General features: G+C 40.5%; 1 protein-coding gene across 1 annotated transcript in view; it reads right to left on the reverse strand.

Annotated features, from left to right (window-relative positions):
* Positions 1–2135: 2135 nt before the first annotated feature.
* The window catches only part of CLYBL (citrate lyase beta like), a 211359-nt gene continuing 186994 nt past the window's right edge, over positions 2136–26500 (reverse strand). The window contains exons 5-9 of the mRNA XM_006101460.3: positions 25541–25634; positions 24048–24215; positions 19538–19662; positions 3239–3358; positions 2136–2262 (exon numbers count right to left, since the gene is read on the reverse strand). Of these exons, the coding sequence (XP_006101522.1) occupies positions 3263–3358; positions 19538–19662; positions 24048–24215; positions 25541–25634 (483 nt within the window). The 3' untranslated portion in view covers positions 2136–2262; positions 3239–3262. The remainder of the gene's footprint in view (positions 2263–3238; positions 3359–19537; positions 19663–24047; positions 24216–25540; positions 25635–26500) is intronic.

The raw sequence follows: 26500 nt of genomic DNA on the forward strand, positions 1-26500 counted from the left end.
GCAAGGTATTAGGGGAATAAAACAATCTACACCACACGGGTCCTATTGAGATTAATGAAAAAATTATGCAAAAAAAGGTCTCAATTTCATTTTCCCGTGACAGGGCTTTGCACACATACAGTCAGTCTTGCTTTGCACCTGATGATTTATTAAACTAATCTACAGTGATCACCACTGATGTTCTCAACTCAATCTTGTCCTGGCTCATTTTCTAAGTAATTGTTTCTCATTAGTTCTGATAATGTTTTAATAGTGTTGCCCATAATTTAGGCCCCACGAATTAATAACAGGGGGGTGATATGGCAAAGCGGTTTGTGATGAGCTACACAAAATATAAACAGGTATGTTTTTTTAATGAATCAGATTTACTGCAAAGTCCTCTTTTTGTGGTCCATTCCTAGCACAGAGGAATTCGCCAGGTTGGGCATCGCCATCACTTTAGGTGGGATCAGTTCACCCAGTTCCTCACTCCCTGTGATACCTGTGCCCCACCCCCCAAAGAGATGCAGGTGAGAAAACAGAGGAGATACCTTATCTCCCAGCATCTCCTTGTCCTGAAGTTTTATTCTTCAAGGAATGAGGCACAACAGGTGTGACGTCCGCCAAACCTTTCCAGAGCCCTCATTAGTCTCCGCTCAGAGTGGGCGCTTGGTCCAGATTTTTTGGCTCTAGTGGGTCCCTGTCTCATGACCCCACCATAATCAGGACCAGGGGGTTAGAAGGACGATGACAAATTTGACGCTTGGGGAGATTTACACAGCAAGGTGGCTTTGTTTGAACAAAGTGCAGCTTGAGATTAAGGGCGTGGTGACTGTTCCAACATGGTTGGGGACCCAGGAACCCGTGGGCCTGTTGGTGATGGGTGTGGAGGCCTTGCTTTTCCCAAGACCCAAACGCCTTCACCCCCGAATCTGAGGCTCCTCACAGGGAGGGCTTGGCGCTCAGTGAGCTCCTGGCTTGAGGAGGCCCCCCGGTAGGGTTTGGGGGTTGCCTGTGTAACTGGAGTAGAGACTAGAACATCTTGCGCTTTCATCCTGTCAGAGCCTGGAGGGGTCATCCGGACCAGCACAGAGGATGGGAAGGGCAGTTGGGTTGAAGTGGAGGGTTGCCTGTGGGGGAAGTATGAAGGAAAGTTTTTATGTTCCTCTTTTGCTTAAGACCAGTCCTGCCTACGGTTTTAGCACCTGAGAGAGGTGTGTGTGTGTGTGTACATACGACAGGTCAGAATGAGAGGAGGCCTTTGCCTTTTGAGCAGTCCTGTGTCTGTGTTCTGAGCAGAGGGGTCTGACTGGATTACCCTTTGCACACCTGGCTACCAGCCTAGGTGGGCACAATTGCAACAACAAGGTGGGGTGGGGGCTGCTCCTCCTGTAACTGCCGCCCACGGCCCCTGTCCGCAGTCTGAAGCCCAGTGTGGCTGGAGGCCATCTTTCTCCTTGTAGCCCCCTTGCATGAGGAGAGGGCTATCTCCCACCTTCCTTTCCTGCTAACTCTGAAGCATCACAGAGGACCAAGGCGAAGGTGACAGTGCTCTCATGAGTGGGTGGAGGGGGTGCATCAAGGAGGGGAGATGCCCTGCCCAAGGCGGGCCAGGACTGCCGGGCACACGCCTTCTTGGTTTAAGAGCGTCTCCAAGGATCCTATGCTTGGGGATATTAGTTGGTTTCTCAAGAACGTGTTTCCACAGAACCGTCCTGCTGGCTCAGGTTCCTCTGGTGTCCCCGGCAAAGCTGTTTGCCCCTTCCTGCTGAGCACTGGTGGGTGGGTGTTGCAGGATAACATGTGGGCCTCCCCGCTCTGCTTTGGTTCCATAGTGCCTTTCCTTGTGTATAACCTTCAATTCTACTCCCCTCTGGGCTTCCTGTTGGAATGGAAGAGGTAGAGGAAAAGTAGACCCCTGGTTGGGGTACGCAGTAGGGGCCACATAGGAAATAAACAGAAAGGACAGAGGAGGAGGTGAAAAATGAAAATAAAAAACAAACTGTTTTCTATTTACAAATTTAAATAAACAGAACAGCCTTCCCCGCGGTGTTTGTCTAAGAGTAGCAGCCTTGCTGCTGTGTAGGTCATGAAAAGGTTGGTGTAGAGTTTAAAACTTCCCATTCTGTTAATTTCTTAAAGAACAGTCGCCAGAGTCTCGGCACAAAAGCTCATGATTTAATGAGGAGCAGAAACAAAATCTCTGATTGTTGGTGTTTCAAATTTCATTGGCGTCCTCTGGCAAACACAAGTTGATCCTCCGCAGCTTCAATACCCTTTAGCCTTCAATATAAGAGCACATGCTGAATAGGGAAGAATGGCCGGTTGTTATGTTTATTTACCCTTCCTACAAGCTGGGTTAACCTCTTCAAAACAGCTTTACTAAGCCCGTTAACCACACCACCCATCTGACCCGCAGCCGCATCTCTAATGTGATGCAAATCTCGCCGGGCACCATGTGCACCAGCTCCGAGCATTGTGTCTTCGCAGAGGCTACAAGTTTATTGCTGAGGGGCCTGTCCGGGCCATACATTTACAGGGGAAATGGCCTCAATGGCAAACAGTTAAATGGGAAATAAAGGGGATAGATGGATGGGCTTGTGTTTCTGCGCATTTATTTTTTAATTGCTGGTAACTGTTGACCTGGGATGCGGGCTTTCTTAGTGGTTCAAGGATTATGGATGTTTCATTTTGGGGGGTGGAGCTTAACAGTCATCGGTTTTGAAGATGTGTTTTTAGAGATATTGATATAAACCAAGATGATAATCAGCTTTTCTATGCTCTCTCTGTTGTTTTTATCAGATTTCTAGTGAAATGAACACAACCCCTTCCTATAGTTATTATTTTTTAAAAGCCTGGCCCTTCTTAAAATTACTTATGGGGTCAAGTGAACAAATGAACACTGTGGGGAACATCTAAGGTGAGGGTGGTGAAGGGAGTACACCTATTTGGGCAAGACCTGTTTCATTAAAGATCTAACTTCCCCTCCCAGCCCACCTTTCCCTACTATTTTATCTCCTTGTGAAATAATGAGTCCATAGCTATATCACATTAATGAACAATAAAATCATAAGCTTGGAACCAAAAAGAAGAAGGTTCATTTTTAGAGGAATAACTGGCCAGTGAGATAACGACAACCACGAGAAATTGTGATTAACATGAACTGTAAGTGGAGAAAGGTTCCAATCTGGCATACTAACAAGTTGCCTTGAGTATTATGGTCTGTCTTTAAGAAACCTACTGTATATGTTCCGCCCACCTGATGAGAGCTTGATTTAGCAGATCATTTTTCCTTGATGGATGTGGCAAGCGTAACAATGTTCTGGGCCTGCTTCAGTAATGGCATGTCGATCATACTCCCTCGGAAAGTAAAGGCTCCCTGGAAAACAGAGCATACAAACTTCCTGAAAGAAAGCTCAGAAATTATAGGCTTCCTTTAGGCACAAGAACATTTCAGATTCCACCTGAATTATACTGACTTTCCAACCCAACTTTTGAGAAAGCCGAAGTAAATTACAGAGGAAAGATTTTTTTTTTCCTTCTAAAGAGGAAAAAAAATCTTTTAGCATTTTAATGGAGTGGAAAAACATCAGACACAGGGTATTGGAAACTGTTCATTTAACTCTTGAAATCAAGCAGGAAACAACTGTGGAAGGAAAAGGTAAATACTTCCTTATAGGTTTTGAAATATTGTATAGAACTTTAAAAACAGTAAAGCGCTCTGACAACTGATCACTATTTGAAAAATAAATGTATGATCAGGTTAACCTGCTTCTTGCTATAACGTAATTGAGGGGTAACACTATCAGGGGATGAGAAAATGTAAGGTAGAATTGTACTGAGTAAAAAGAGATTCCTCTGTTGGTATACATTTGCAGGACAGGATTAGAATGACAAGGGACATGAGCCTGTAACCAAAGAATCACAGGTCGGTTGAATGGCAAGACTGGAAGGAATCTCTGGGTCTGATTTATCCCCGTTTTACAGATTCATTTTTGAAAACCTTCTGAAAATACTTATTGAATGCATCATGTGATCTAGTTCCTGTTCTAGAGGACGAAACAGGTCAAGGCGATTAGGAAATGTTAGAGCAGGGGCTAATACTTGGATCTCAGAACTTCAAGCCTTCATCACAGACACCCCCCCCCCCCCGCATTAACAAGGTAGTTCTTAGTGCATCAGAAAAAGAAAAACTTAATGGGCAGAAGGTAGTATGCCCAGAATATAAGTTAATGTCTGGATATTTATGTTCTTTTAATCACTTCTTTTTGCTGTATGCAATCACAACTCTTCATCTTAATTCATGGCAAGGATGCTGGTGTGAGTGGAAAGCAGAGATCTTTGGAGACCTGGAAGTGGACTAGAAAATCAATCCTAGCTGATTGATTGCATATATTGCCATCTACTTCTGGATTTCACAAGTACTACCTGTCAATGGTCAATGCTGTCCTTATTCAGGGCTTCCTGGATGGGTCTCCTGGGCTCTCTAGAAACCCTCATGTCCCACAATTACACCGAGTTCTACACAGGATGGAGGTAAAATAAAATTGGCAGGGAATCCTTAGCAGTGACTTCAGAATTTATCTTTCAATCAACAGAGAGGCTTAAAAGCCACTAGGATTAGAATTTTCACCAGGACTGTCATGAGCCACAAACAATGTTTCAGTCAATGACCAAGACCACATATATGACAGTGGTGCCCTAAGATTATAATGAAGCTGAAACATTCCTATCGCCTAGTGATGTCATAGCCATTGTAATACCATAGTGCAACACATTACAGTTGTCTACAATATCCAGCACAGTAATATGCTGGACAGGTTTGTAGGCTATACCTCATAGCCTAGGGGTGTAGTAGGCTATACCCTCTAAGTGCTCTCTATGGTATTCGCACAACAATGAAAGAGCCGAATGATGTATTTCTCAGAAGGTATCCTAATAGTTAAGTGACAGCATGGTTGTATTGCTTAACCTTCCCAGCCCTGAAATGATAAATCTGATTCATATGAACACCTGCATGGACTAAAATCCGTCATCTCTTACCCTCTTATTTTTACCATTTATACCCCAAGGTTGGCCTGTGACTAATTTCATTCAGCCTAGAACTAATTTTGGTCAGCTCTGGGACTATGATGAATTTTATGAATTTGGTAGAAGTTCCAAGGATGTTCCGTGCGTTAGCAGGAGACGTGAAATCAGGGTGTGAGTCTCATGCTGTTTTACAAGGCAATAGTCTAGTCTCCTTATTGGAGTAAATGTTGAAGACCAAAGGCCTCCTGGTGACCCGCCCACCGAGTGGATTGCGGCCCTGTAAAACAGCACATCTGTCCTGCCAAGGCTGACATAACGGGCTGGCGAGATGACATTAGCATAGATGCACATGAAATCAAAACAATGCCCAGAGAATCAAAATGACGGCGTTGGGTCTATGCCACGCTCCCTGAATCTGCTCCAGTTCCACGTGCATATCAAAGAGGCAGAATATTCCATGGAGTGTTTTAAGACAGAAGACACCATTTCTTGCTTCTACGGTGGCAGATTTTGCTTAACTTCCTTTATGAAGCTCAAGCTGGAAAACAAAATTCAACCTATTTGTTCTTTGTTTCCTTCATCTCAGCAAATTGAGGATTTTAGGGTTAAGAATTAGACGCCCACCATGAATATTCCCCTGCTTTCACATATCAACCAACAATATGGGTTGGTTTTTTTTAACATATGGATCTACCTGAGAAATGTGACTGGGCTGTTGGTCAGGATTTAGAAAAACAGTTTGTCAAAAGCTGCTTGGATTTGTAGGGAGGGTTGAAAACATTCCTTAATAAATGGTTACAGGTAATTTCAGTTTCATAGCCCCGTGCATTCCTGAGAAAGTGGCACACATACCATTTGCAAAGCAAAGGAACTTCCATCAGCATGAAGATTCAGATTGTCATTTGGTTTAAATAGTAACTCACTCATGGTTAAAGACCTTAAGAACCATGACTAGAACAATGATAATAATTTTTTGAGCATTGCTAGCCTAGCACTGGACATATTTTATTTCATGTAATGCTCGTAACAACAGTGTGAGGCAGATACTATTACCCATCCCCATTAACAATATTTTTTTCTATTTCTTTTCAATTGTGGTAAAAACATAACCTAAAATTTACCATTTCAACCGTTTTTAAGTGTACAGTTCAGTAGTATTAAGCATATTCACATTGTTGTGTAACCGATTTCCAGAACTTTTTCATCTTGCAAAAGTAACACTTGGTCAGTTCCTATTAAACAATACTCCCCAGGTCTCCTTCCCTAGCCTCTAGCAATCACCATTCTGCTTTCTGTATCTCTATTATCCCCATTTTATCGCTGAGGAAACTGAGGCACTAAGAATTGAAGGAACTTGTAACTGTCTGCCCTCTAGCTGGTGGATGCAGAAGTGGGAAAATCCTGGCCCTCTCTGATGCGAAGCAGGTGTCCCTGGCTTACACCCTGGGCTTGTCGACTGAAAAGTGTTCCCTGACCACCTGAGTCAGAATCACCAAAGGGGGAGGGGCGCTGGTTAAAATGCAGATTCTCAGGCTGGACCCCATATGGTTTGATGCAGAAGGCCTGTGGGTTGGCAGGAATTCTCTGATGATTCTAATGTACGTTTGAGTTTGAGAAGTTCTGTGTTAGGTCCCCTGGGTAGAAATGGTTAGGCCGACTTTGAAATGGATACAGCTCCATCCCTGCCCTCAAGTTGCTTACAGTTGGCTGGAGGAGACAGGGAAGAAAGAAGCAGGTACAATATAATGCGATAGAATGAGAGGAAGAGCCAGTGTGATGAGCCCAGAGCGATTGAAACGGCTGCCCTGCCCAATCAGGATCGTGCCGCCGGTTGCACAGTTCACTTAGATAGGATGCCGCGTACCTACAGCACGCAGGCAATCCCCGTCAGAGTGGCCACGGAGCTCCTTGCGCAATGGGCTTTTATTCCACAATCACCTACTGAGTTACTTGTGAAAAATGACTGACCCACTGCTTTGGCACATTTTACTACACACAAGCCTGTGGTTTCAGTCTCCCGGATGTGAAGGGCGGTACCACCTTAGACAGCGGTTCTCAACCTGGGGGTCGCGACCCCTTTGGCGGTCGAAAGACCCTTTCACAGGGGTCGCCTAAGACCATCCTGCATATCAGATATTTACATGACGATTCATTACAGCAGCAACATTACAGTTATGAAGTAGCAACGAAAATAATTTTATGGTTGGGTCACAACATGAGGAACTGTATTTAAAGGGCCAGAAGGTTGAGAACCACTGCCTTAGAATGAGCCTGGTGGCAAGTTCGGCATCGAAATCACGTCAACATTATCAGACCCTGAAGTTTTTCAGGGAGAATCTGACTTATAATTTGATGGCAAAAGTATTGATGATGGTGGTGGTGACGACAATAGTAAACATATCAACGAGAAATATTCATATTTTGCATTTCTGGCACTTAGTACCTGAGATATTTTTCCTTAGAGTACTCAAAGAATAATTTTTTAGAAACCATAATTTGATCTAATGCTTTCAAATAACTTTTTTGGGCATTCCGGGAATTCTCTCTGGCACTTTCCAATGACAGAGTGGCTGCACTTCACTGTGAGGGGGATTTCTCTGCCGGCTTTACTGATAGCAGTTGAGCACAGCTGTTATAGTCCCTCTTTTTTGGGATGACACTCTTCCTCTGTGACTCGAAGTCTTACACCCAGCAAATTAATTATTTACCTCACAACAGGTCCCAGGGAATTCCTAAAACTATCCGTCAGCGTCAGCCATTATCAAATTTCTCTACAAGATCTTGGTTGTGTCTCTACCTGCTAAATCCTCCCAGCCCAGCCACAACCTCCTGCAATACAGCTTCCATCCGCACAGAGCCACCTGCTCAGTGACGCTCCTCACGGTGGGCGGGGATGATGCTCTGGCGGACGCTGTGTCATTCTCACTCTTCTTTTTTTCCAATTTTTGCAACTTATCAACTTGCGGAGTCCTTGGACAGGTCCTCATATGGCCTGGTCCCCTCACAATTTGGTTATGACGCTCCTTTTAAGGATGTGAGTTGGGTTGCCTGTTACTCAAAGCTCAGTGGCTAAGCTGCCCGGCTCCGAGGCTGGTGAGAGATCTCACTGGGAGAGTGCTGGACGCTTAACAGGGGAGCCGCCCCTTCCTAATTGGGATCATGCTGTAATTTTTATAAAACATCAGGTCGGATCTCCATTTGCTTAAACCTTGTTTTGGCCCCCTTTGGACTTACAGAATCAAATGCAATGCTCCCCTGACCAGGGCAGGCCCTGCCTCTGCTCTCGGCCTCGTCTCCTGCCAGTCCAGCAACCAGCATCACACACACACACACACACACACACACCCCTTGGCATCTCTCGCACACACTGTCCTCTGCTCTGAAGGCCCTTTCCATGTCTATATGGCAAATTTCTTGTGCTTCAAGGCACAGAAATATCACAAGCATTTTTAGACTTCCCTGTAGGGCTAATCCCTTGCCTCCCTTTCCTTAGGCAGCCTCCCTGTATAGCCTCTGTCACACTCCTTTGTAATTACCTGTTTACATTGTTATCTTTCTCACTTTCTCTTGAGGGCAGGAGTCCAGTCTCATATTTCTTTGAATTTACAGAACCTAGTACTCAAAACATGGTTCAGAGTGGAGCCTGGCTCTTTAGTGGGGCCGGAGTGGGGTGACTGGGGGGGCCATGGCCTGGAAAGATGGAATTTATCCTATGTTTCTCTTTTCCTTATCTGCTGGCACCTTTCTGTACCACTCAATCTTTCCCTGGTCTCATAATACTCACTAGTCAGTTGGCTCATATTTGCTGAGCCTCCAGTAGACACCGTGTCTAACCTCAACAAATGTGATGCTGGGTTGGGGTCAGGTTAGCTCATGCAAATGACTGAAAAGTTAAAATGCAAGTGAGTATGTTATATTCGTGGTGCAAAGACAAAGAGAAGGAGCCATCGAAACAGGGATGGTTTGGCCAGCGAAGGGCTTCGAGGAACAGGTACTTTTAAAGTCAGGTGTAGAGGGTCAGGGATGCCAAATGAAGGTCAAGAGAGGGGTGGAGGAGACTGAGAGTGGGGTTGGCTTTGTCTGTGTCCCTCAAGAGTCCCATGCGCTTCTGGTTGTCAGTGACTCAACAGAGCAAGCAAAATGAAGGACCATAGTGTGAGATGCAGGACCTTTCTATGGCTCTGTCTGTGGGTGAAGGGTTTTCTCTAGGGCCTGAGAAAAGGGAACCCAAACTAGCCCAAATTAAAGCAATCTGAACACAGACAACATTTTAAAATATTGGTTTTGCTTCTCATCAGCTGCTTGACTGTCTGTATGACAAAGCACAGCACGTAAGACAGTCTCTGCTGGATGAGGCAGGACTGGGGACCCCCTGGATCCCTTTGCTCCTGCTGCACCCTCAGTGGGCCCAGACTGACTCCTTCCTGGGCCCTAAGGAGAGGAAGTTGAACCACCTGTTTCCTTTCCTTTATTCTGGGCACTTGCCCTCTGTCCAGGGATGGTCTGGGTACCCAACAATGGGAAAGCTAAGAGCTGGTGCTGCCCGGCTCAGCCTTGCTGCTGAGTGAGACCATCATGGATGGACTGACACCCCCCGCCCCCAGCCCACCCCGCAAACACAGATGGCTCTCTGGTGCTAGGAGAGGGGTTGGGAGTGGGTGGAGGATGTTTATTCTCCCTTGAGGAGGAAATATCAAGATTCAGCAACTGTGGTTTATACACTACAAGCTATACCCCCAGTAAGCCCTAGAATATTCCTTTCCAAGCTAAAAACAGGACGGGTGCAATCTTATTAGAAGACCCTTTACCAAAAAAAGAGGGTTCATCTGATGGTACTTTACACTTTTACAAAATATTTTCAAAGACATTCTCTCACTTGTAGTAGGGAAGGCATGCTTGTTTCTGATTAATAGACGCAAAAACTGAGGTGCAGTGTTAATTTTTTTAAAAGAACGTGTGAGAAGGAGAGGACTAGAATCTAAGGCTTTTCATCCAAAATCTCAAACTCTTCCCACTAATATATATATATCTCAAAGTATAGCTTTAAATGGTGGTACCTGTGGTTAAAAACAATTTTTTTTATATATAATCATATAAAGTATACTATATACTTTAAAATTTTATTTTGATGTGATTTATAAAAAATAACCAGCATATGTAAATGACTATTTCAGAGATATTACTTAGGATGAAACTGAAAAAAATAATGATATATAGGTAAGGTACAGATAAGTAAATATGTGAAAATACAGTTTTAATAACTGAATTGGGAACTACTAAAATATAACATGCTTCCACCCTGAGTTCCCATTTGAAAGCTCTTACTAAAATTATTTTGATATGAGAAATACCAAAGGATATTTTCAGTGGGAAAAAACTCAATTATAAATATGTGAATGACATCTTCCTGAAAAGAAACCCAAAACATTTATAAGGAGGATTAAAGACAGTGACATTTCATCTTTCTATATGCTTCTGAATATCGGAATAAACATCTTTTAAAATTGCCAGGACGAGAGTAAAAGGATATTATTGAAGACTTGGGAAATAGAGAACATTTTTTAAACACTTTAAATTGTGGTGATAATTTGATAGGTATTTTAATACTGCTCAGAGTGAACATTAAATACTATTTACATCTATGGTCAGAGGATTTACAGATGCTAATGTAGCTGGGCATGGAATTTCTGAAAGTTCTACTGAAGCCATTCCACATGGACAATAACCCACACTGGGCGGATCTCTCCTTACTACTGGCACGGCAATTCTGACAGATGACTCTCCATGGCTTTTGAAGGGGAAGCCTTTCAAATGACTCATGAGCATAAAACAGTTGGAATATCTGAAGGGGCTAGTTTCGTACCTGACTGGGAGATGCAGTGACAATTCAGGCCTGTTGAACTGCTTGGGATGGTGCTTTCTCCCCCTGCCTAGGAGCGCAGCCTCAGGGGGTGTGAGGTGCGGGGGGGGGGGGGGGGGATCCTGCATCCTGGGCAGCCTATGGGATTTATTTCCCAAGTTCTGAAAGGTGGAAAAGCCTGGAGAAGCTCCCTTTCATCCCTCCCATCCTTTCCCCTGTGCCTCTCCAGCTGTAAAAAAGCGCACAAACCATCAATGGAGACCTGAATGGATGGCCGAGTCAGCTCCCGGCGGCCCTCCTGCCGGGTCAGTGCTGGCCTCAGGGCACCAGTGGCCCCCTGGCCAAGCAGCCCCTCTGTGACTTCCCACCAAACAGAAACAGGCAACTGCAGGATGAGCACATTCTGAGCTGGTATTCAGTGACTGCTGCTGAGACAAGAAGGACACCCCAAAACCTGGAGGGAAAGGGACTTGCTTCTCTGGGTCCTCCCGTTTGAGGCACCTAGATGCAGAGGTTAGGAATATGGGCTTCTGGGTCAGCTACACCTGAAATGGAATCCAGGCTCTTTCTTTTGCTGTGTGTGATCCACAGCAAATAATGCTACGTTTCTGAGCCTCCGTTTCTTCATTTGACACAGCATCAGTATTTGAAAGCAAATATACTTAATCGAATTTAAAAACGCAGACTATCAGCGGCAGGAGGGAGTGGAACAACGGGGAAGGAAGGACAGAGTTTTCAGTGGAGGGTGAACAGGACCAGGAAGTCCTGGCAAAGACAAGTGCCCGCCCGATGGGTTTGTAAAAAAGGAGGAAATTCCTGGAATGTGGCTGGTGGGTAGATGTAAAATGAATAGACATCATTAACATTTTGCTTTTTAGAAAGGAATGGTTTAGCTTTAACTCTAAATAGAAAATGGGAACAGAATGTGCATCAGTGAGATTGATTTGGGACTTTACCAACAGCTTTAGGAAGTTGGAGGAGGAAAAAAGCAGTAGAAGATTTGGAAAATGAATTTGGCAGGGCAGGTGGAGGTGGCTGAACCATAGGGAGGAGAGATGAGGTGAATGTCTGTGTCAATTATCTTAATTCTAGAGGCCTAGTGCACAAAGTTCATGTGCAGGTACAGTCCCTAGGCCTGGCCCCTGCCACCACCCACCCCCAGCTCCCCATTTGCCATCGGGTGATTAGAGCCTGCTGGCTGGGGGGAGGAACCAAGAGGTCGGCCGTTACGCCCACTCGCCAGCCCCGCCCTGCCATGGGTTGCCCTCTGTGTGTGGGGCAACTGGTGGGGCGGGGGCCTTGGCCTGGTACCACCCGAGTCCCCTGCCACCCACCCCTGGTTCCCCATTCACCATTGGGCAATTGGAACCTGCTGGCCGGGGAAAGGGACCGAGAGGTGGTCAGTGCACCTCATAGTAACTGGTTGAGCAGTGTTCTGGTCGTTTCGTCCTTAGGGTCAATTTGCATATTGCCCTTTTATGATATAGGATTTGACCAGTCCAGAGTCCTCTACTGCCCAGATGGAGGGTCTCAGTGGACTAGAGCCATCCTTACTTCACAAATAGATAGGGAAGAACAAAGGTGCTTCCGTTTTTAAAATTCTTTTCAGAGGTCACAAAATGTAGGCAGCAAGGTTTATCTTTAAAAATTTTTAGGCAGAATGATCAGACAGAAATAGACAAGTCTTTGTTTTAAATATCTTTAAATCTGGAAAAATCAAGCCAAGTTTATCCTGTGGAAAGCTACCTACTGAAGTGAAACAATTGGATTTATAAACATGTTGCAAAACCTAAAGGAGCTTCCACATTTTCTAGCAAAGTATACATCGTGCTTAATTTTCTCAGTTTTTTAATTGGTTTATTGAGGTATAATTTGCATACCATAAGATTCACCATTGTTAAGTGTGTATAATTCATTGAATTTTTAGTAATTATCTAGAGTTCTACAACTATCACTTCCCTCCCAGATTTTTTTTAATTAGAAATTTTGTCCGGAAAGATTTTTATTTAGCAAATAGTATGTAAAGAATATTTCATGTCAAATTTAAGCTGGTATTGCCTATGAGAAAAGCAGAGAATGAAGGCCATTTTATAGCAGCTTGCTGCTCAGACCATTAATGTTAAACTTCTATTTTATACACCTTAGACTATTCTTTCTTGGGAAAACACATCTAAATGAACAAATATTAACTTTAAGGCACTTTAAAGGATTTACTAATATACAACTAACTGATAACAATAATGGATGGAATGAATGGTGACAATTTTTTTCTTTGGGTTTTTCTAGAAGGAAACAAAAAGTCAGTATCATATATTCTATAAGTACAATGAATAATTCTTTTTAGCACTGTCAGACATTTTGAAACCAGTTATCTAACTAGTATTTACTAAATATATACTGTGTACCTATTTCTGTCCAAGATGCTGCAGGAAGGTAATTGATACAGAAGAGAGAATTCTTTACTCTTTAGGGAAGTGGTGAGAATCCCCTCTCCCTTTTCTTCATTGGGGTCCACTAACCTAAACAGGGGAAAAAAGAATTCTAGAAAATCTTGATTTATATATTTTGATAAAATTTCATTTACCTGCTTTTAATATTAAAAAGAATTTTAAAATTTTAAATAAATTCAACAAAAATTAAAAGAATGCTCTAAACTCTATTAAATTTAGTTAAAGGAGAGGAGGCAAGGGATGGTGTTGGGGGTATAGCGGTGATGCCATGAGAAAGAACAATATAAAGAAAAGGAGGAAACAAAAAAGAATTCTTGGAGAGGAAGACAAGGGAGGAACAGGAGACACACATAGAAATACACATACACTAGTAGAGTCATACATACTAAGAGGGAGCAATACTGTAAAAGGAAAAGAGACAGAAGGATGTCCAAGGAATAAAGCCATCCTTTCATGGTCCTCATTTAGGTCTTGCTATTAAAGACACTGAAAGCCTTGGTGTGTCTGTGCAACCACAGGTGTAACTGAGAACTGACTTGGGGAACCTGCCCTTTGAGGGAGATGGAACAAAGGCGGGGACTAGCTATGGCCTCACTGCCTGAGGCTCGCAGTCTACCTTGGGAGGCTGAACAACTGATGACTAATGAAACAGAACGAGGTTTGCAGTGATCAGAGCTGAGATCTTTCTGGGGGCCGGCGGGGGGGCAAGCACAGGACAGAATTGGGAGGGAGGGAGCCATGTGGGAAATCATGGCTGGGAAGGCAGATACCCTGTGTTCTTTCCTGCCTCCTCAGAATTTTTGCTCACCCCCCCCCCCAACACACACCCAAAAAGTACATGACTAAGAAAAGCATGCTAATCTGAACTAACTGAATTCACATTTTGTTTGTGACCAAATATTTTTAAGGTTCTATCTAGTTTTAGTCATTAACATGGGGACTCACTGTGAGCCAAGTGAAACGGCATTTATGCTAACTATGTTCATATCTTTATCTACAAAGTGAGCCCAGAATTCTGGTTGGGGCTCTACCATCACCTTGGCTGTGAGTGACCTGGGGCAACTTCCAAATCCTTGTTGGGTCCTGAAGTATTAAGCTGCCAACAGAAGGGATTTGACTAGAAAATTTCTGAGATTTTATCCAACTAAAAAAATTACTCTTTCTAATTGAAGCTGAGTGGGGAAAAAAATCCTGAAAAGTATAAACAAGAATAAAATTATTTCAATTAAAATATACTTAAGAATGTGTTCTGAATTAAGGATGAAGCAAACAACTTTAAAAGTTATCAGATTTAACCTACACACAAAATATCTTATCCTCGAATACAGAAACAGCCGTTTGTCACTAAAAGTATGTGAAATAGGATATGATCAGCACTGGAATTGTGTCACATTGCTTTAAATGTTTACAAACCTGCAAAATTTGTTGTTAATCAAATTAACCTTAAAGTCACCATGGGCAGACTCTCAGCTTGTCTAAGAATTTGAATTTTTCAAGTCCAAATTATGGCATATAGTTCTAAAAATATTAAATGAATAAGAGATAAAGGGAGACTCGCATGAGTAAGAATCTCAAAGATAGAGTTATGTCCCTTCACCTTTCATTTTCACAGGAAATCACTCCATTTGGATTTTAGTATTCCTGCTTCCAAATAAAGAGGAGAAGGCTGTGGGTGGTGGGAAGCAGGGGTGTGGGAGGGTACATTGTTGTCTATTAGTGGAATCAACCCTTTCAGTTGACAAAGACAACAACCAAATCTGTAGATGGTTTATTTGATCTGCGTGAAAGAGTGGCAGTGGGATTTCTGGCACTTGAATAAGCGGAAACAATATTTTTGGCTAGAGAGACTTTTGAGTTCTCTCAGGGAGCCTTCTAGAAGGCCATCTGGACCAAACAGTATTTCTTTTGTAAAGCTCTGCATTTGGAAACACAAATGAAAGGTGTGCGGGCTGCAATCAGATACCCAAGAAAATAATTTGCTTTCAATATTGGTGTGTGTGGGGGAGGGTATTCCTTGTAATTTTCTAGGTGAAGAACTTACATGAGGAAAAAAACCTTTTTTAAAATTAAGATATAAGTTCCTCATTTATATTCCAGTAGAGGATTTGCTTCTGAACACAAACTTATTAATTTGCATTATTGCTTGCTCTAGTGAAATTAGAATGTTTCAGTTATGTGTGTTATTTATAGTCATTATGTCAGGTAGTGACCTTGTTTTTGACCTTTAAGTTGTTCGTTGAACCTAGATTTTAAAGATGAACCTTCCTTGTTTTTAGCCAGTTTGCAAAGCTGTAACAAACGAAAAATCTTGAAAAAGTTAAATGAAATCCTTCCAAATTAAAATAAAGCATTTATGGCAACGATAGCAATAAACCAGGGAGCTTGGAAAACTGGAAATGAAGCAGAGCCATATTTATAGGCAGATACTGCAGAAATATGAATATTCCAGCAAAGTACCTTAGAAAATTGGTCACATGTGCTACATTTTGCTATTCTTTCACATTTTTCTGTTAGAGCCTCCATTTGGAAATAAATGGTAAATTCTTATATTAAGATTTCTTGGAATTATCAATCATTTTTAAAAAGCAACTACTTCCTTTAGCTGTCATTTTTGTCCAAGAAGTGATGAATATAGAAGCAGAAAAAAATTATCACTGAATTTATCATATAGACATTAAATAATACATAGTATCATACATACATGCATGTATATGTAGTATAAATACATATGTTACATATATTTATTTGTAAACAAATTATAGTTTCCACTGATATTAACTAATATTAACTAATTATTTACTTCAGATATTTTCATTTCAATGATCTACTTTTCATACTACATACAATTCTTAGTCAATAAAAAAAACCTGTTAAAATCATTTTTAAATAGGCAATACTAAATTTAGTTGATGGAGAATTTTCAAATGTTATGGAATAACATTATTATGAAAAAATGACATAAAAATGAAATTAACTTTCAAAAATCCTTTATAAATTTAAAACAAATCACATGGAAATGACTTATCCTGGCTAAACTATTTTATTAAGTAATTCAAAGCTAAAATAATTAATGACATGCAGCTTGCATCTCAGAATATATTTTTCTGGAAGGATGAAAGAAAGAATCAAGTTTGATTAACATTATGGCTATATACCTCACAACTGATATCAGCTAAATTAGAAATAATTTAGCTTATGGGAATTAAAATAGGGGCTTAGAGTATGTGGAATGTTTAGACATTTTCCAACAGATTTAATAGAAGATGACCTCGGTCCTTAATGTCAATTGGTAGCCTAATTCTTATTAGTGGGGACTAGTGTACCAGGTAAATTCTTAAAGGAGTCACAAGTATCATTACCTGCCAAACAGTGACAGATTATTTTTTAATGTAAAGTATTTTCACCTGACATTAGACTAAGGGTCTCAAACTTGCTTTCCCTTGAACTTCTCATTAAAATAAAACAAGAAAATTCATGTGATACCAGCGACTGAACCCCAATAATTTATCTACTCATGATCTAAGTATTCCCATGAATTTAGTTATTGGGAGAGGAAAGGGAAAAAAGGAAGAACTTTTATTTTTGAATAATAATGATAGCTATGTAATAATAATAATTATTATTACTATAGAAGACACAATTACCCAGCATTAACTGTAAACTTCAGCTATACCTTTGTTCTTAGGGAAGAATATAATTTAAGATGGGAGCAGGAAGTAGAGAAAAGCAAAGACATGTAATTTTGCCTTCTTGGGTCATTTCTACTTATAAACATTTCTTGAATAAAGTTTTTCATCCGAGGGGGGCGGGGAAAGGTCTTTCAGAAATTTGTAAGTGTCTCACTGGGACCCAACCATCAGCTTCCCCTCATTGACAGAGTCACCTGTGCTTTGGACAAAGTAACCGAGGGTGTATGTTTTCATCAGTGATTCACATTTGAAATACAACAGATTAGATGTTTGTTGGAAGCAATCCTTCCTACAACTGAGCAACCTATTTATACTAAATCTCTACAAACAGAACCCACATGATTTAAACCCCAAGACCTCTCAAGACCCGGAGTCACCTACCTGCAGACCCTATTTTTGTGACCAGCCAATTTGTAGGCAAAGTGAAAGAAACATGGGAACTGGATAAAACAACCGTGTGTCCCCACTGGAAGCCCCATTACTTGAATCACTTCAACCTTGCTGGACAAAGCACCACGAGAATTTGCTGTCGGAAACAAACCTACACGAATGGGGCACGGAAGAAATGACCTAATAGTCTCCCTTCTGCTCCACTCTCCACAGTTCTGTGTTAGCAAAAGCTGCCACACTATTGTGAAAGCTTATGCCCCAACAAGAGGGCATTGCTTATTTTTTTTAAAAAAAGTTCAGAATTTAACATTTAAGTTGCCATCATCAAAAGGCAAGGACACCCGGAGACGATTTCCCCTGGGAACAACACTTTCAAGATAACAATGGAAAAGTGTTGTGTTTTTCTTCATCCAAGAACTTCAATGCCAGTAACAGAGTGTGTTTCTAGCTGGAATGTTGTTTGCTGGCTACCTGAAATTTAGGGTAACTTCTCCCATTGTAGCTGCTTACAATGCCAAGTGGCATCCTTTGATGTTATCCATCATGAAACCCAGACTGGAACTCTGCCTGGTCTGCTGTTTTGAGGGCCCATATCCTGCCTCAGTTGATTATTTCAGTTGGAGGTATTCATCACATGCATGGCCTCAGCTGACATAAGCTGCACACAGAGGTGTAGAATATTTAGGGAGAGTGTGTGCAGGCAAGCATGGGAAAGAGGAGAGTGGATGGAGTTATTTGCATGTATGCATGAAAAAGTACATGGCTCTTCTCTCTAGATAAATATCTATGTTTCAGGATATGGATTTTTGGGCCAAGATAGAGAAGTGAACATAAAACACAATGTCAATAATATTTTTCTATGAATTGCCATGTTTTTCCAATGGTCACTACTGACTTGAATTGAGAGGATGCTATTTATCCTGAAAGTGGTATATGTCCAGATGGGATATTTCCGATATCACAGATTCTGTCTTTTGATTTTAAGTGCAAATTTGTACAAAGATGATCCTGTGGGTAAGGGTGAGCATGCGTGCCTGGCTGGAATTGAAGGCAGGTGTCCGTAGGGAGAGGGAGGGAGTGACCCATTTAATATTGTTACTTACTTTCCCAAGTCCTGGGATTTTCAGGTGTTTTTATTGCCAGTGGAAAGTGCAAGTGACACTTCTCACTCTGATGTCACCAGTTAGTTTTTGCTTTCTGTTTTTTGGGGTTTTTTTTTGGTAACAGGGACTATTTAACCTTTAGAACCTTAATAATGTTTCCACATCCTCCCCTAAGTACTTCTGCGTTGGAGGTATCAAAACCTCACTCTTTATGTAAGTAACAAGGGCGAATTTAGATATTACCTCTAGGACAGTTTTGCAAATGCAACTTTCCCCCCCACCCTCTTAAAGGGAGGCACACGGTATTATTGCAAATAACCTTTAAGATAATTAACTGACAATGCTGCAACTAGCATAAAATCTTCCTTCAGGCGACACCTAATTTAAGTGTTACTGGCACAAAGTGGAGACAGATTGCGCATCACCACTGCAATATTTACATAGCAGAAACCCACAGCGCAGGAACCGCGAGGCTCAATGATGCACTAAATTAGGAACAACCGTGCTCCAGTGTTAATTTGCTTTCCATTCTATCCAAATCTCAGGTCCAGGAATTGGTACAAGCACATACACAACCTCCCACTCTTGTATGACTAAACCAGAGGAGATTTTTGTACTTTTCTGCCCCATTATTAAAGTAACTTGACATTTTATTTCTCTCCACAAGAACCATTTGATCAAACTGTTTATTTCATTACAACTTGCTCTCACTTTGATCTAAAATTATTTTCATATGACAGCTGTATCAGAGTCTATAGAGAAAAACTAAACAGACTTCCTCTCTTTTCTCAAAGGCTGCCAACATAGTTTATGAAAAGAAAAAAAAAGAGAGAGAGAGAGATGTGAGAGCTAGTTGGTGAAATATTTAGGAACATGGCAGGGCAAATTTACCTTAGGCGAATTTCTCACTGATGAATATTGTCCCCCCAATTCAAACCCTCTCCACCAAAATCATCCAAACAATGATTTTTTTTTCATTCCTCCCCACAGTACTTTAAACACCGGTTTCATCCAAGTCGTTAATAAAACATTTACCTTTCCTAATTGTTGATGCTCTTCAAAGGCGGCGATCAGTTCTTCAGCCCACTTAATTTTTTCAGGGGAAGGAGAAAACTGCTCCTGGACGGCTGCAATTTGGTTAGGGTGTATCACCTGCTTACCTACAAGGGGATTAACAACACCGGGAACACAAAACAAGTAGATGTTCAAACAGAACGTCTGAACCCCGAGAGGCTCCTGAATGCCTCACAGACTGTATGTAAAATAACTCATTATTTTAGCACATTTAAAAAGAAAATAACAGCAATTGGGCAGGCTTCTCCAGAATACCACATAAGAACAAACACAACAATGGGAGTAATTGTGTTTCCGATCCTATAGAAATGCCACCTTGGTGCAGATAATCTCTCAGTTTTAGCTACAGGTGGACTGACTAAGCAGCTCATTGAATAACTGCTTTGGCTGGAACTTTAAAGGATAATGTCTGCAAATTAGAGTGATTATTTTGAAGTAAAGAAGAAAAATTTTATGTTAATTCTTTCTAATTTTATAAGTTGTGTTTGGCTTATTTGGCACCATTACCCTGCCTTCCACATCTGTTGGTTTTCATAAAGCTTACAGAAGCAGGTATTACAACTATATTAATATCAAATAGTGTCTCATAATAATAATTTATTTTTTCCTCTTAGATATAATATGTCATTTCTAACCACTAGTAGAAATTCAGATTTCAATGAGAAAATTTTATTCAGTACAGTAAACTAGAAGGCAGATTTAAACAGTGTGGTCCCTAAATTACTCCATTTAAAAATCTTTAAATAAAAATTACAGAAAGTTTCTCGACCTAAAAACATAACCAGATTTTTCCTTTTTTCTTATAGAATGAAGATTTTATATTTCCCTTTTATATAAATACTTAGACACCAGATGAAATCTTATCTTTGTAGTAATATCTTCTTTTTGAAGTTTAAGGATCTTAAATAAAAACATTATACAAAGATAAGAGTCACAGGATTCTAGGAAATCATGCAGTCATTAAAAAGAAACAGTTTAACAATCAGGGAAGAATAAAATCTAATCAGGTCATTAATAAAATGAAACATAATTTAATGTTATAATAATGTTGAGATTATGTTTTATTACGTAATAAAATTATGGAAATATTTGGTTCTTTAAAATGAATGTACGCTTAATGATAACTTACTCTGCTAAGTATATTTGTTGGTATATCAATTTGCTTTGCTTTCGAAATAGTGTTTTAACATTTAATCATTAGAAATTATATCATTGATGTTTTTAAAAAGGTCAATTCCAGTTATTGCCATTATTCTATCGAATAGAAAAAAAGAACAATTTTTTGTAAAAAATATTTTTTTTATTTATGAAAAAGAGTCTCCATGAATAAATATAGTAATATCTTTCCTTACAGTGGCATAATTAAAACATCCTCACATTGCTATTTCGTTTTTAATCTGTCAGCATATTAATAAAACATTATATAAATAAAGCTGCTTTAAATTATTTGAGGAATAATTTCTGGGAACAAATAACATCAATGATGACAAATGAGAGCTTTTTTCAATAGTAGGTGCTGAAATTATATTTAAATAATCTAATAGTTGTTACAATATTATTAATAAAGGATGTCAGTTCTGGTAGTCATTTTGTACTAATTGTTGGTCCTGAATTTTATAATTTATGTACATAATTTACACTGATGTGTAAAAAGCCAAATTTCATGGGAACTTCATAGTATAGACATGATAATTTGAGGAGCAAAACACAAACTATTTAAAATACAGTAAAACTACTGATGGCTTGCAAGTACCCATATGTTGGTAATGAGGCTAACTGTAAGATATGTGTTAGGTTTTAGAAATTTATGAGCATTCATTTGTGAAGTTATCTTTTGTTGAATTTTGTATACCCCAACAACTGAATATCGGACTTTAATGCCATGTGGGAGCAAAGCAAATATTTTATACAGAAGAGTTGTTATTGACAAGTTACTGAGAGGGTGCAAAATTGGAAGACATTAAAATTTATGACCATGAAATCCTTTTTACAGTACCACTTGATATATCATGCTTTAAATCAATACCTGTCAAGTCTTTTAGGTAACTGTATGATGCTGTCATTTTTGTCTTCTATAAAAGACTGCAAAAAAGAGGAAAACCTATAGAGTTTCATATTTATAATCTTTCTTCTCAGCATGTAGTACTGGAGTCAGCTCTTAGAGCTTTATTCTAAGGTTTATTTTTGGTTTATTTTCATAGAAATAATACCTAAAGTTAACAGCTATTTTATACAGCCAATGCATTGATTTAAAATCTGCCTACATGGGTTGTGGCTCTGTGAAACAATGACTACAGAAAAGAAACTACAACCCACTGTTCCATGCATAGTTCACTTTAAAAAACTACAACTCATTAAAAATATATGTAATTTTTTAAAGTACAGAAAATCCAGATAACACAGACTGCGTGTTTCTTTCAGTGTTATGGATAACACAATACTTTCATTGAATTTAAAATTTTTAACCACCTGCTTCATCTCCTCCCTTCTTGTGCAAAGCCCAAGGAATGGAATTAAATGATAAATAATTAGGACAAACAGATCATGAGTGGCCTAAAATGCTTATTAAATCATTTATTGTTTTAAAATACTACAAATAATCTCCTATCTTATCAGACTAATTACCTTTTATTGGCATGTAGAAATATAATTGGGACAACAAAGACCTTCTTTCTAAAAATTGCAAAATGGCCATAAAGTGTAGCTCCCTACTTTACTGACTTGTTCGCTTGAATATATAATGGGCACTGTACCCTCTGTGCCTCCCCACCCCCCTTCCATTTTTTGTGTGATTTAATACTCCCTGTTGTTGAGAAACAATAGTGCCAAGCCCATAAGCTCCTCATGCTGAGTTGGGCACAGTCTAGAAATTTAAATCTGATTTGAAATAACTTGTCTTCTGCGATTGAATTAGGGACCAATTTAATGTAGTCCTGTATCTTGGAGAAACCCTAAAACTCCTTTGTAAGTTCCGGAGCAAACATTTACCCCAGAGGAGACTGAGGACACCCAGGTTATACTGAGTGATGGTGAAAGAGGCCCGCGTCAAATTCAGCGTTTTCTGTTTCTTATTGCATTAGTGCCCATTTCAGAGCAACATCTGGTTGCTTGGCAGCCAATGCTGCACATTTTAGACCAACAACATCGGGGTCTATTAGATAGATTTCATGGAGTTTTTCTCCAACTTTTCCATTTGGGCCACGTCCTAACCAGTCGTTAGGAAAAGGCTGGTGTACAGGCCAGAGGGACAAGGACAGCCCCAGGACCAGGGCAGAGGCACTCTTTCTTTCTCAGTCACTATTAAATGTAGGGAGGATTTGTTAATAGCTCAGATGATTGAAAAATATTTCCCTGTAAGAGATTGCATGTATTTATTTATTTATTTACAAATTTGCGGGGGTCCCATTTTAACTCTCTATGTTAAAAACACAAAATCAAATATCAAAGCTTTATTTAATTCTAATGAACCACTTAAGATGGCTTCTTAAGCCTTCAATTTTACTTTGGGTTAAGTCATCATCCATTTAGATATCTTGTGCATTTAAAGTCACCTTAAGACATGTTTCTTTAGTAACCCCTAACTGGACACATTTCGAAAATATTTACCAAAGGGATAGCATGGATGCTTGTCCTTTTTCCTTATTATTTGGATACAATTCTGAGCATGATATTTCTAGAACGTGCAGCAGAAGGACAAATAAGAATAAAAGATTTTAGAGTGTTTTTTTAATCCATGGTTGCATGTGTGTGTATGCAATTGCAGACATGTGTTTGGGTATAGAATTCTATTGTGGTTTCTCAATAAGTAGATTTCTGTTGCAAAAACACAATTTTCGGTTGCTCCCTGGGCTCCCGGGGCCTGAGTGACCAGACACACCAATCAACAGATATCCGCCTGCACTCCAGGACCGGATTGTGAGGGACCCGCTGATCGCAGTGCCAGCCAATGCCCGTAGGTGTTGCCAGGTGCATAGACACATATCGGGAGGTGGAAGAGAAAGAAGGAGCTTGGAGTGGCAGGTGAATAAAAACCGAGTTATGAGTGAAAAAAATAAAAAAGATATCACCAATTTTTTTTCCAGAAATTCATTAATATTTGGACTACTGGAGGAAATTTTTCTTTAACCCATCAACACAAACTCATAAGGCAGTTCACCCAAAAATACTTCTACGGCAGTCTCATCCCTCCCCTCGTGTCAGCAAAAAGTGCAACAAAATACTTAAGAGGACAGAAAAAAAAATGGTCACTAATCTAAAGAGAAAATAAAATGAGTGATTTGCTTGTTGACTGGCAGAGCCCAAGAAAAACCTGACCATTTGTTGGGTGGGTTCTTGCCCTGGATGGCTTTTTCATGTTTCAGATAGTAGAACAGGTAGGTGTGTGAACTACCTGGCTACCTTAAGGAACACTGATTTCTGGAATGTTTGCAAATCTAGACACTGCTGTTCAAGATACCGTCGAGGACCATACCCGTAAATCCCATCGTAGCTCCTTCTCTCGCCTGCCTCAGAAGCCCTTCTTCGTCTCGAAAGTCGATGTACACTAGGTCTATGGCCTGTAGACCAAAGGCCTTCGCCACAACAATAATCTTTTGTCGGGCGTAGAGAATATCTTGAGTTTCTTTACTACTTGTTGCACCTGAAAGTGGGATGTTGGCAGAAAAAGGAGAGAGGTTAACTTTGGAAACTGAACCCAGACATCTCTAGCAGAAACTCAGTATGTACGGATGTCTAAGTCCTCCCTGGAATTGCTGCCCAGCGAGGTGATGATTCAATATAAACGAAGAGGGATATATGGAGGCAGAGTTAAACCTCATGTCCCTCTTGCAAGGCATCTTCCAGGATAATGGCTGTGTGCACTAAGAAAAGGCCCCTCCCCCCTCTCAGGAGCCAGACTCATGAATGACTTGGTAGGTGGGTGACGAATGACTTCTGATATGTATTTTTCCCTTTTGCCATCACTTGGATATTGTCGGTCCAAAGGTAGCACCGCAAAAGGTGGCCAAGTGGCTGGGTAAGGAAATGGTTAAGTTCGCTCACTGAGCCCAGAATTTCACATGCTGTGGTTGCAATGCCCTGTTATCACTGAGGTTCTGAGCCAGATACTTCGGGGTTTGGATGGAGAACTTAGAGAAATGGAAGGGCACTCATTTGGAGAGAGGCAGAAAGTCTCCACTAAACTATTGGTGATACTAAGTCCCCTGGAAAGATTGGTATTAAAATAAGTTCCTTTTATTTTCACCCTGGGGGTGGGAGGGAGTGTGTTCACATTTGCTCAGGGAAAGCTCCCGTCTCAGGTCACTGGGACTGTGGCTCTGAAACACCTGTGACCTTGGCTTCTTTTCCAGATGCACCGTCTCAGACCAGGGGCACCGTGCCCACGCGATGGGGAAGAGCAGTGAGAACAGGCGTGCATACTATCTCAATGAATATTTAATAATAAGGGTTCTGAAACAGATGAGGAGGTATTTAAAGTCTATTTTAAATAATATTTACATACTACATTTAATATAGAAAATTATCCAGTAGAGCATATGTGAAATTGCTTTAAATGTGTGTTAGGGGCCTCAATCCCCTTTACACTGACGTGAAAACAAAATATTTAAGCAACAGACAGGATGTTCACATAATACTTATTATGAACAAAGTAGATGCTGTCTCTCCCCGAACACGTCTGAGGCTGCAACGGCCTTTTGATTAGTTATTTTATAAATGGACAGAGGTAATGGTGTTGTGTTCTGAAAGCAGGACACCGGTGAGGTGTCCTAAATTATCAGGAAGTGTTGTCCATTCAGCTGAAAACCATTGTCATGGTTGGCAAATATATTGTCATGTAAATGTCCGTTTGTGAAGGGGCCCAAGAAGAAAAGTATACACGTATACGCAGAAAGAGAGAGAGAGAGAGAGAGAGAGAGAGAGAGAGAGAGAGAGAGAGAGAGAGAGAGAGAAATGAGTCTTTGACACCTATACTGGCTCGAAAGTCTTCTCCTCCGAAAACGACAGCATCTAGGAAAAGGCCCACTGGAGGCCCAGCCTTTACTGCTTCTTCGCACACTGCCTGTAAAAGAGCAGAGCAGAACATCTCACAGAAACACACGAAGAGAGAGAAGCCGCATGGTATAGATTCAGCACCAGAAAGATCCAGCTCTGAATACAAGGCAGTTTGTCCGAAAGCAGTCCTAAAAATGCAGCCCCAATCACCCCTTTCCAAAGGCATTTAACATTGTTCAAGATAAGTCTGCTGTATACATTGGCTTTGCTTTAATGGATTATATTAATATAGCGATTAACATATATTAATATAGCTAGAATGTTTGAATTTTAGTTCATCCAATTTCTAGAAAAAGTTTGAGTTAACTCAGTTTGATTGTCCTATAAGTAATTTATATTTTTCCAAAATTTATTTTTGCTTTAAGAGACTCAAACCATACACATAAAGCCACAGGAAAGAAGGAAAGAATTTTTAAATCAAACTAATTGAATTATTTGCATTAGGATCAAGATTTCTTAGTAAGTGGTTTTTAGGATTAAAGACACACAATACAAAAATCTACAATGCCAGAGGGGAAAATAAAAATGCAACAAGTCACCCAAGACGTATTAATAAGCAACTTTGATAGTTCTATGTGAAATAAAGATAAATGACATTCGTCGCAGACATCACTGTGAACCTACAAAGGTTCCTGCTAATATATGTGGGTGGGGATGACACGAGAAACCCGTGAGGACCCTCCTGATTAATTTCAGGGGTTGTAAGTGCTTCTCAGTACGTTACGGAATAAAATGGCAAAACAGTGCTAAAAATTAAATCGTTACATGAATCTAGCTGCCTCTAAGAGATATGCTTTGATTATATTCCCAGAATTCTAGGGAGGGCTTGGAAGAGTCTGTGGTTAGTGGTGTAAACACGCTTGAAGCAGCTCC

Source organism: Myotis lucifugus, unplaced genomic scaffold, assembly GCF_000147115.1.
Source record: "Myotis lucifugus unplaced genomic scaffold, Myoluc2.0 scaffold_363, whole genome shotgun sequence".
NCBI classification, from domain to species: Eukaryota; Metazoa; Chordata; class Mammalia; order Chiroptera; family Vespertilionidae; genus Myotis; species Myotis lucifugus.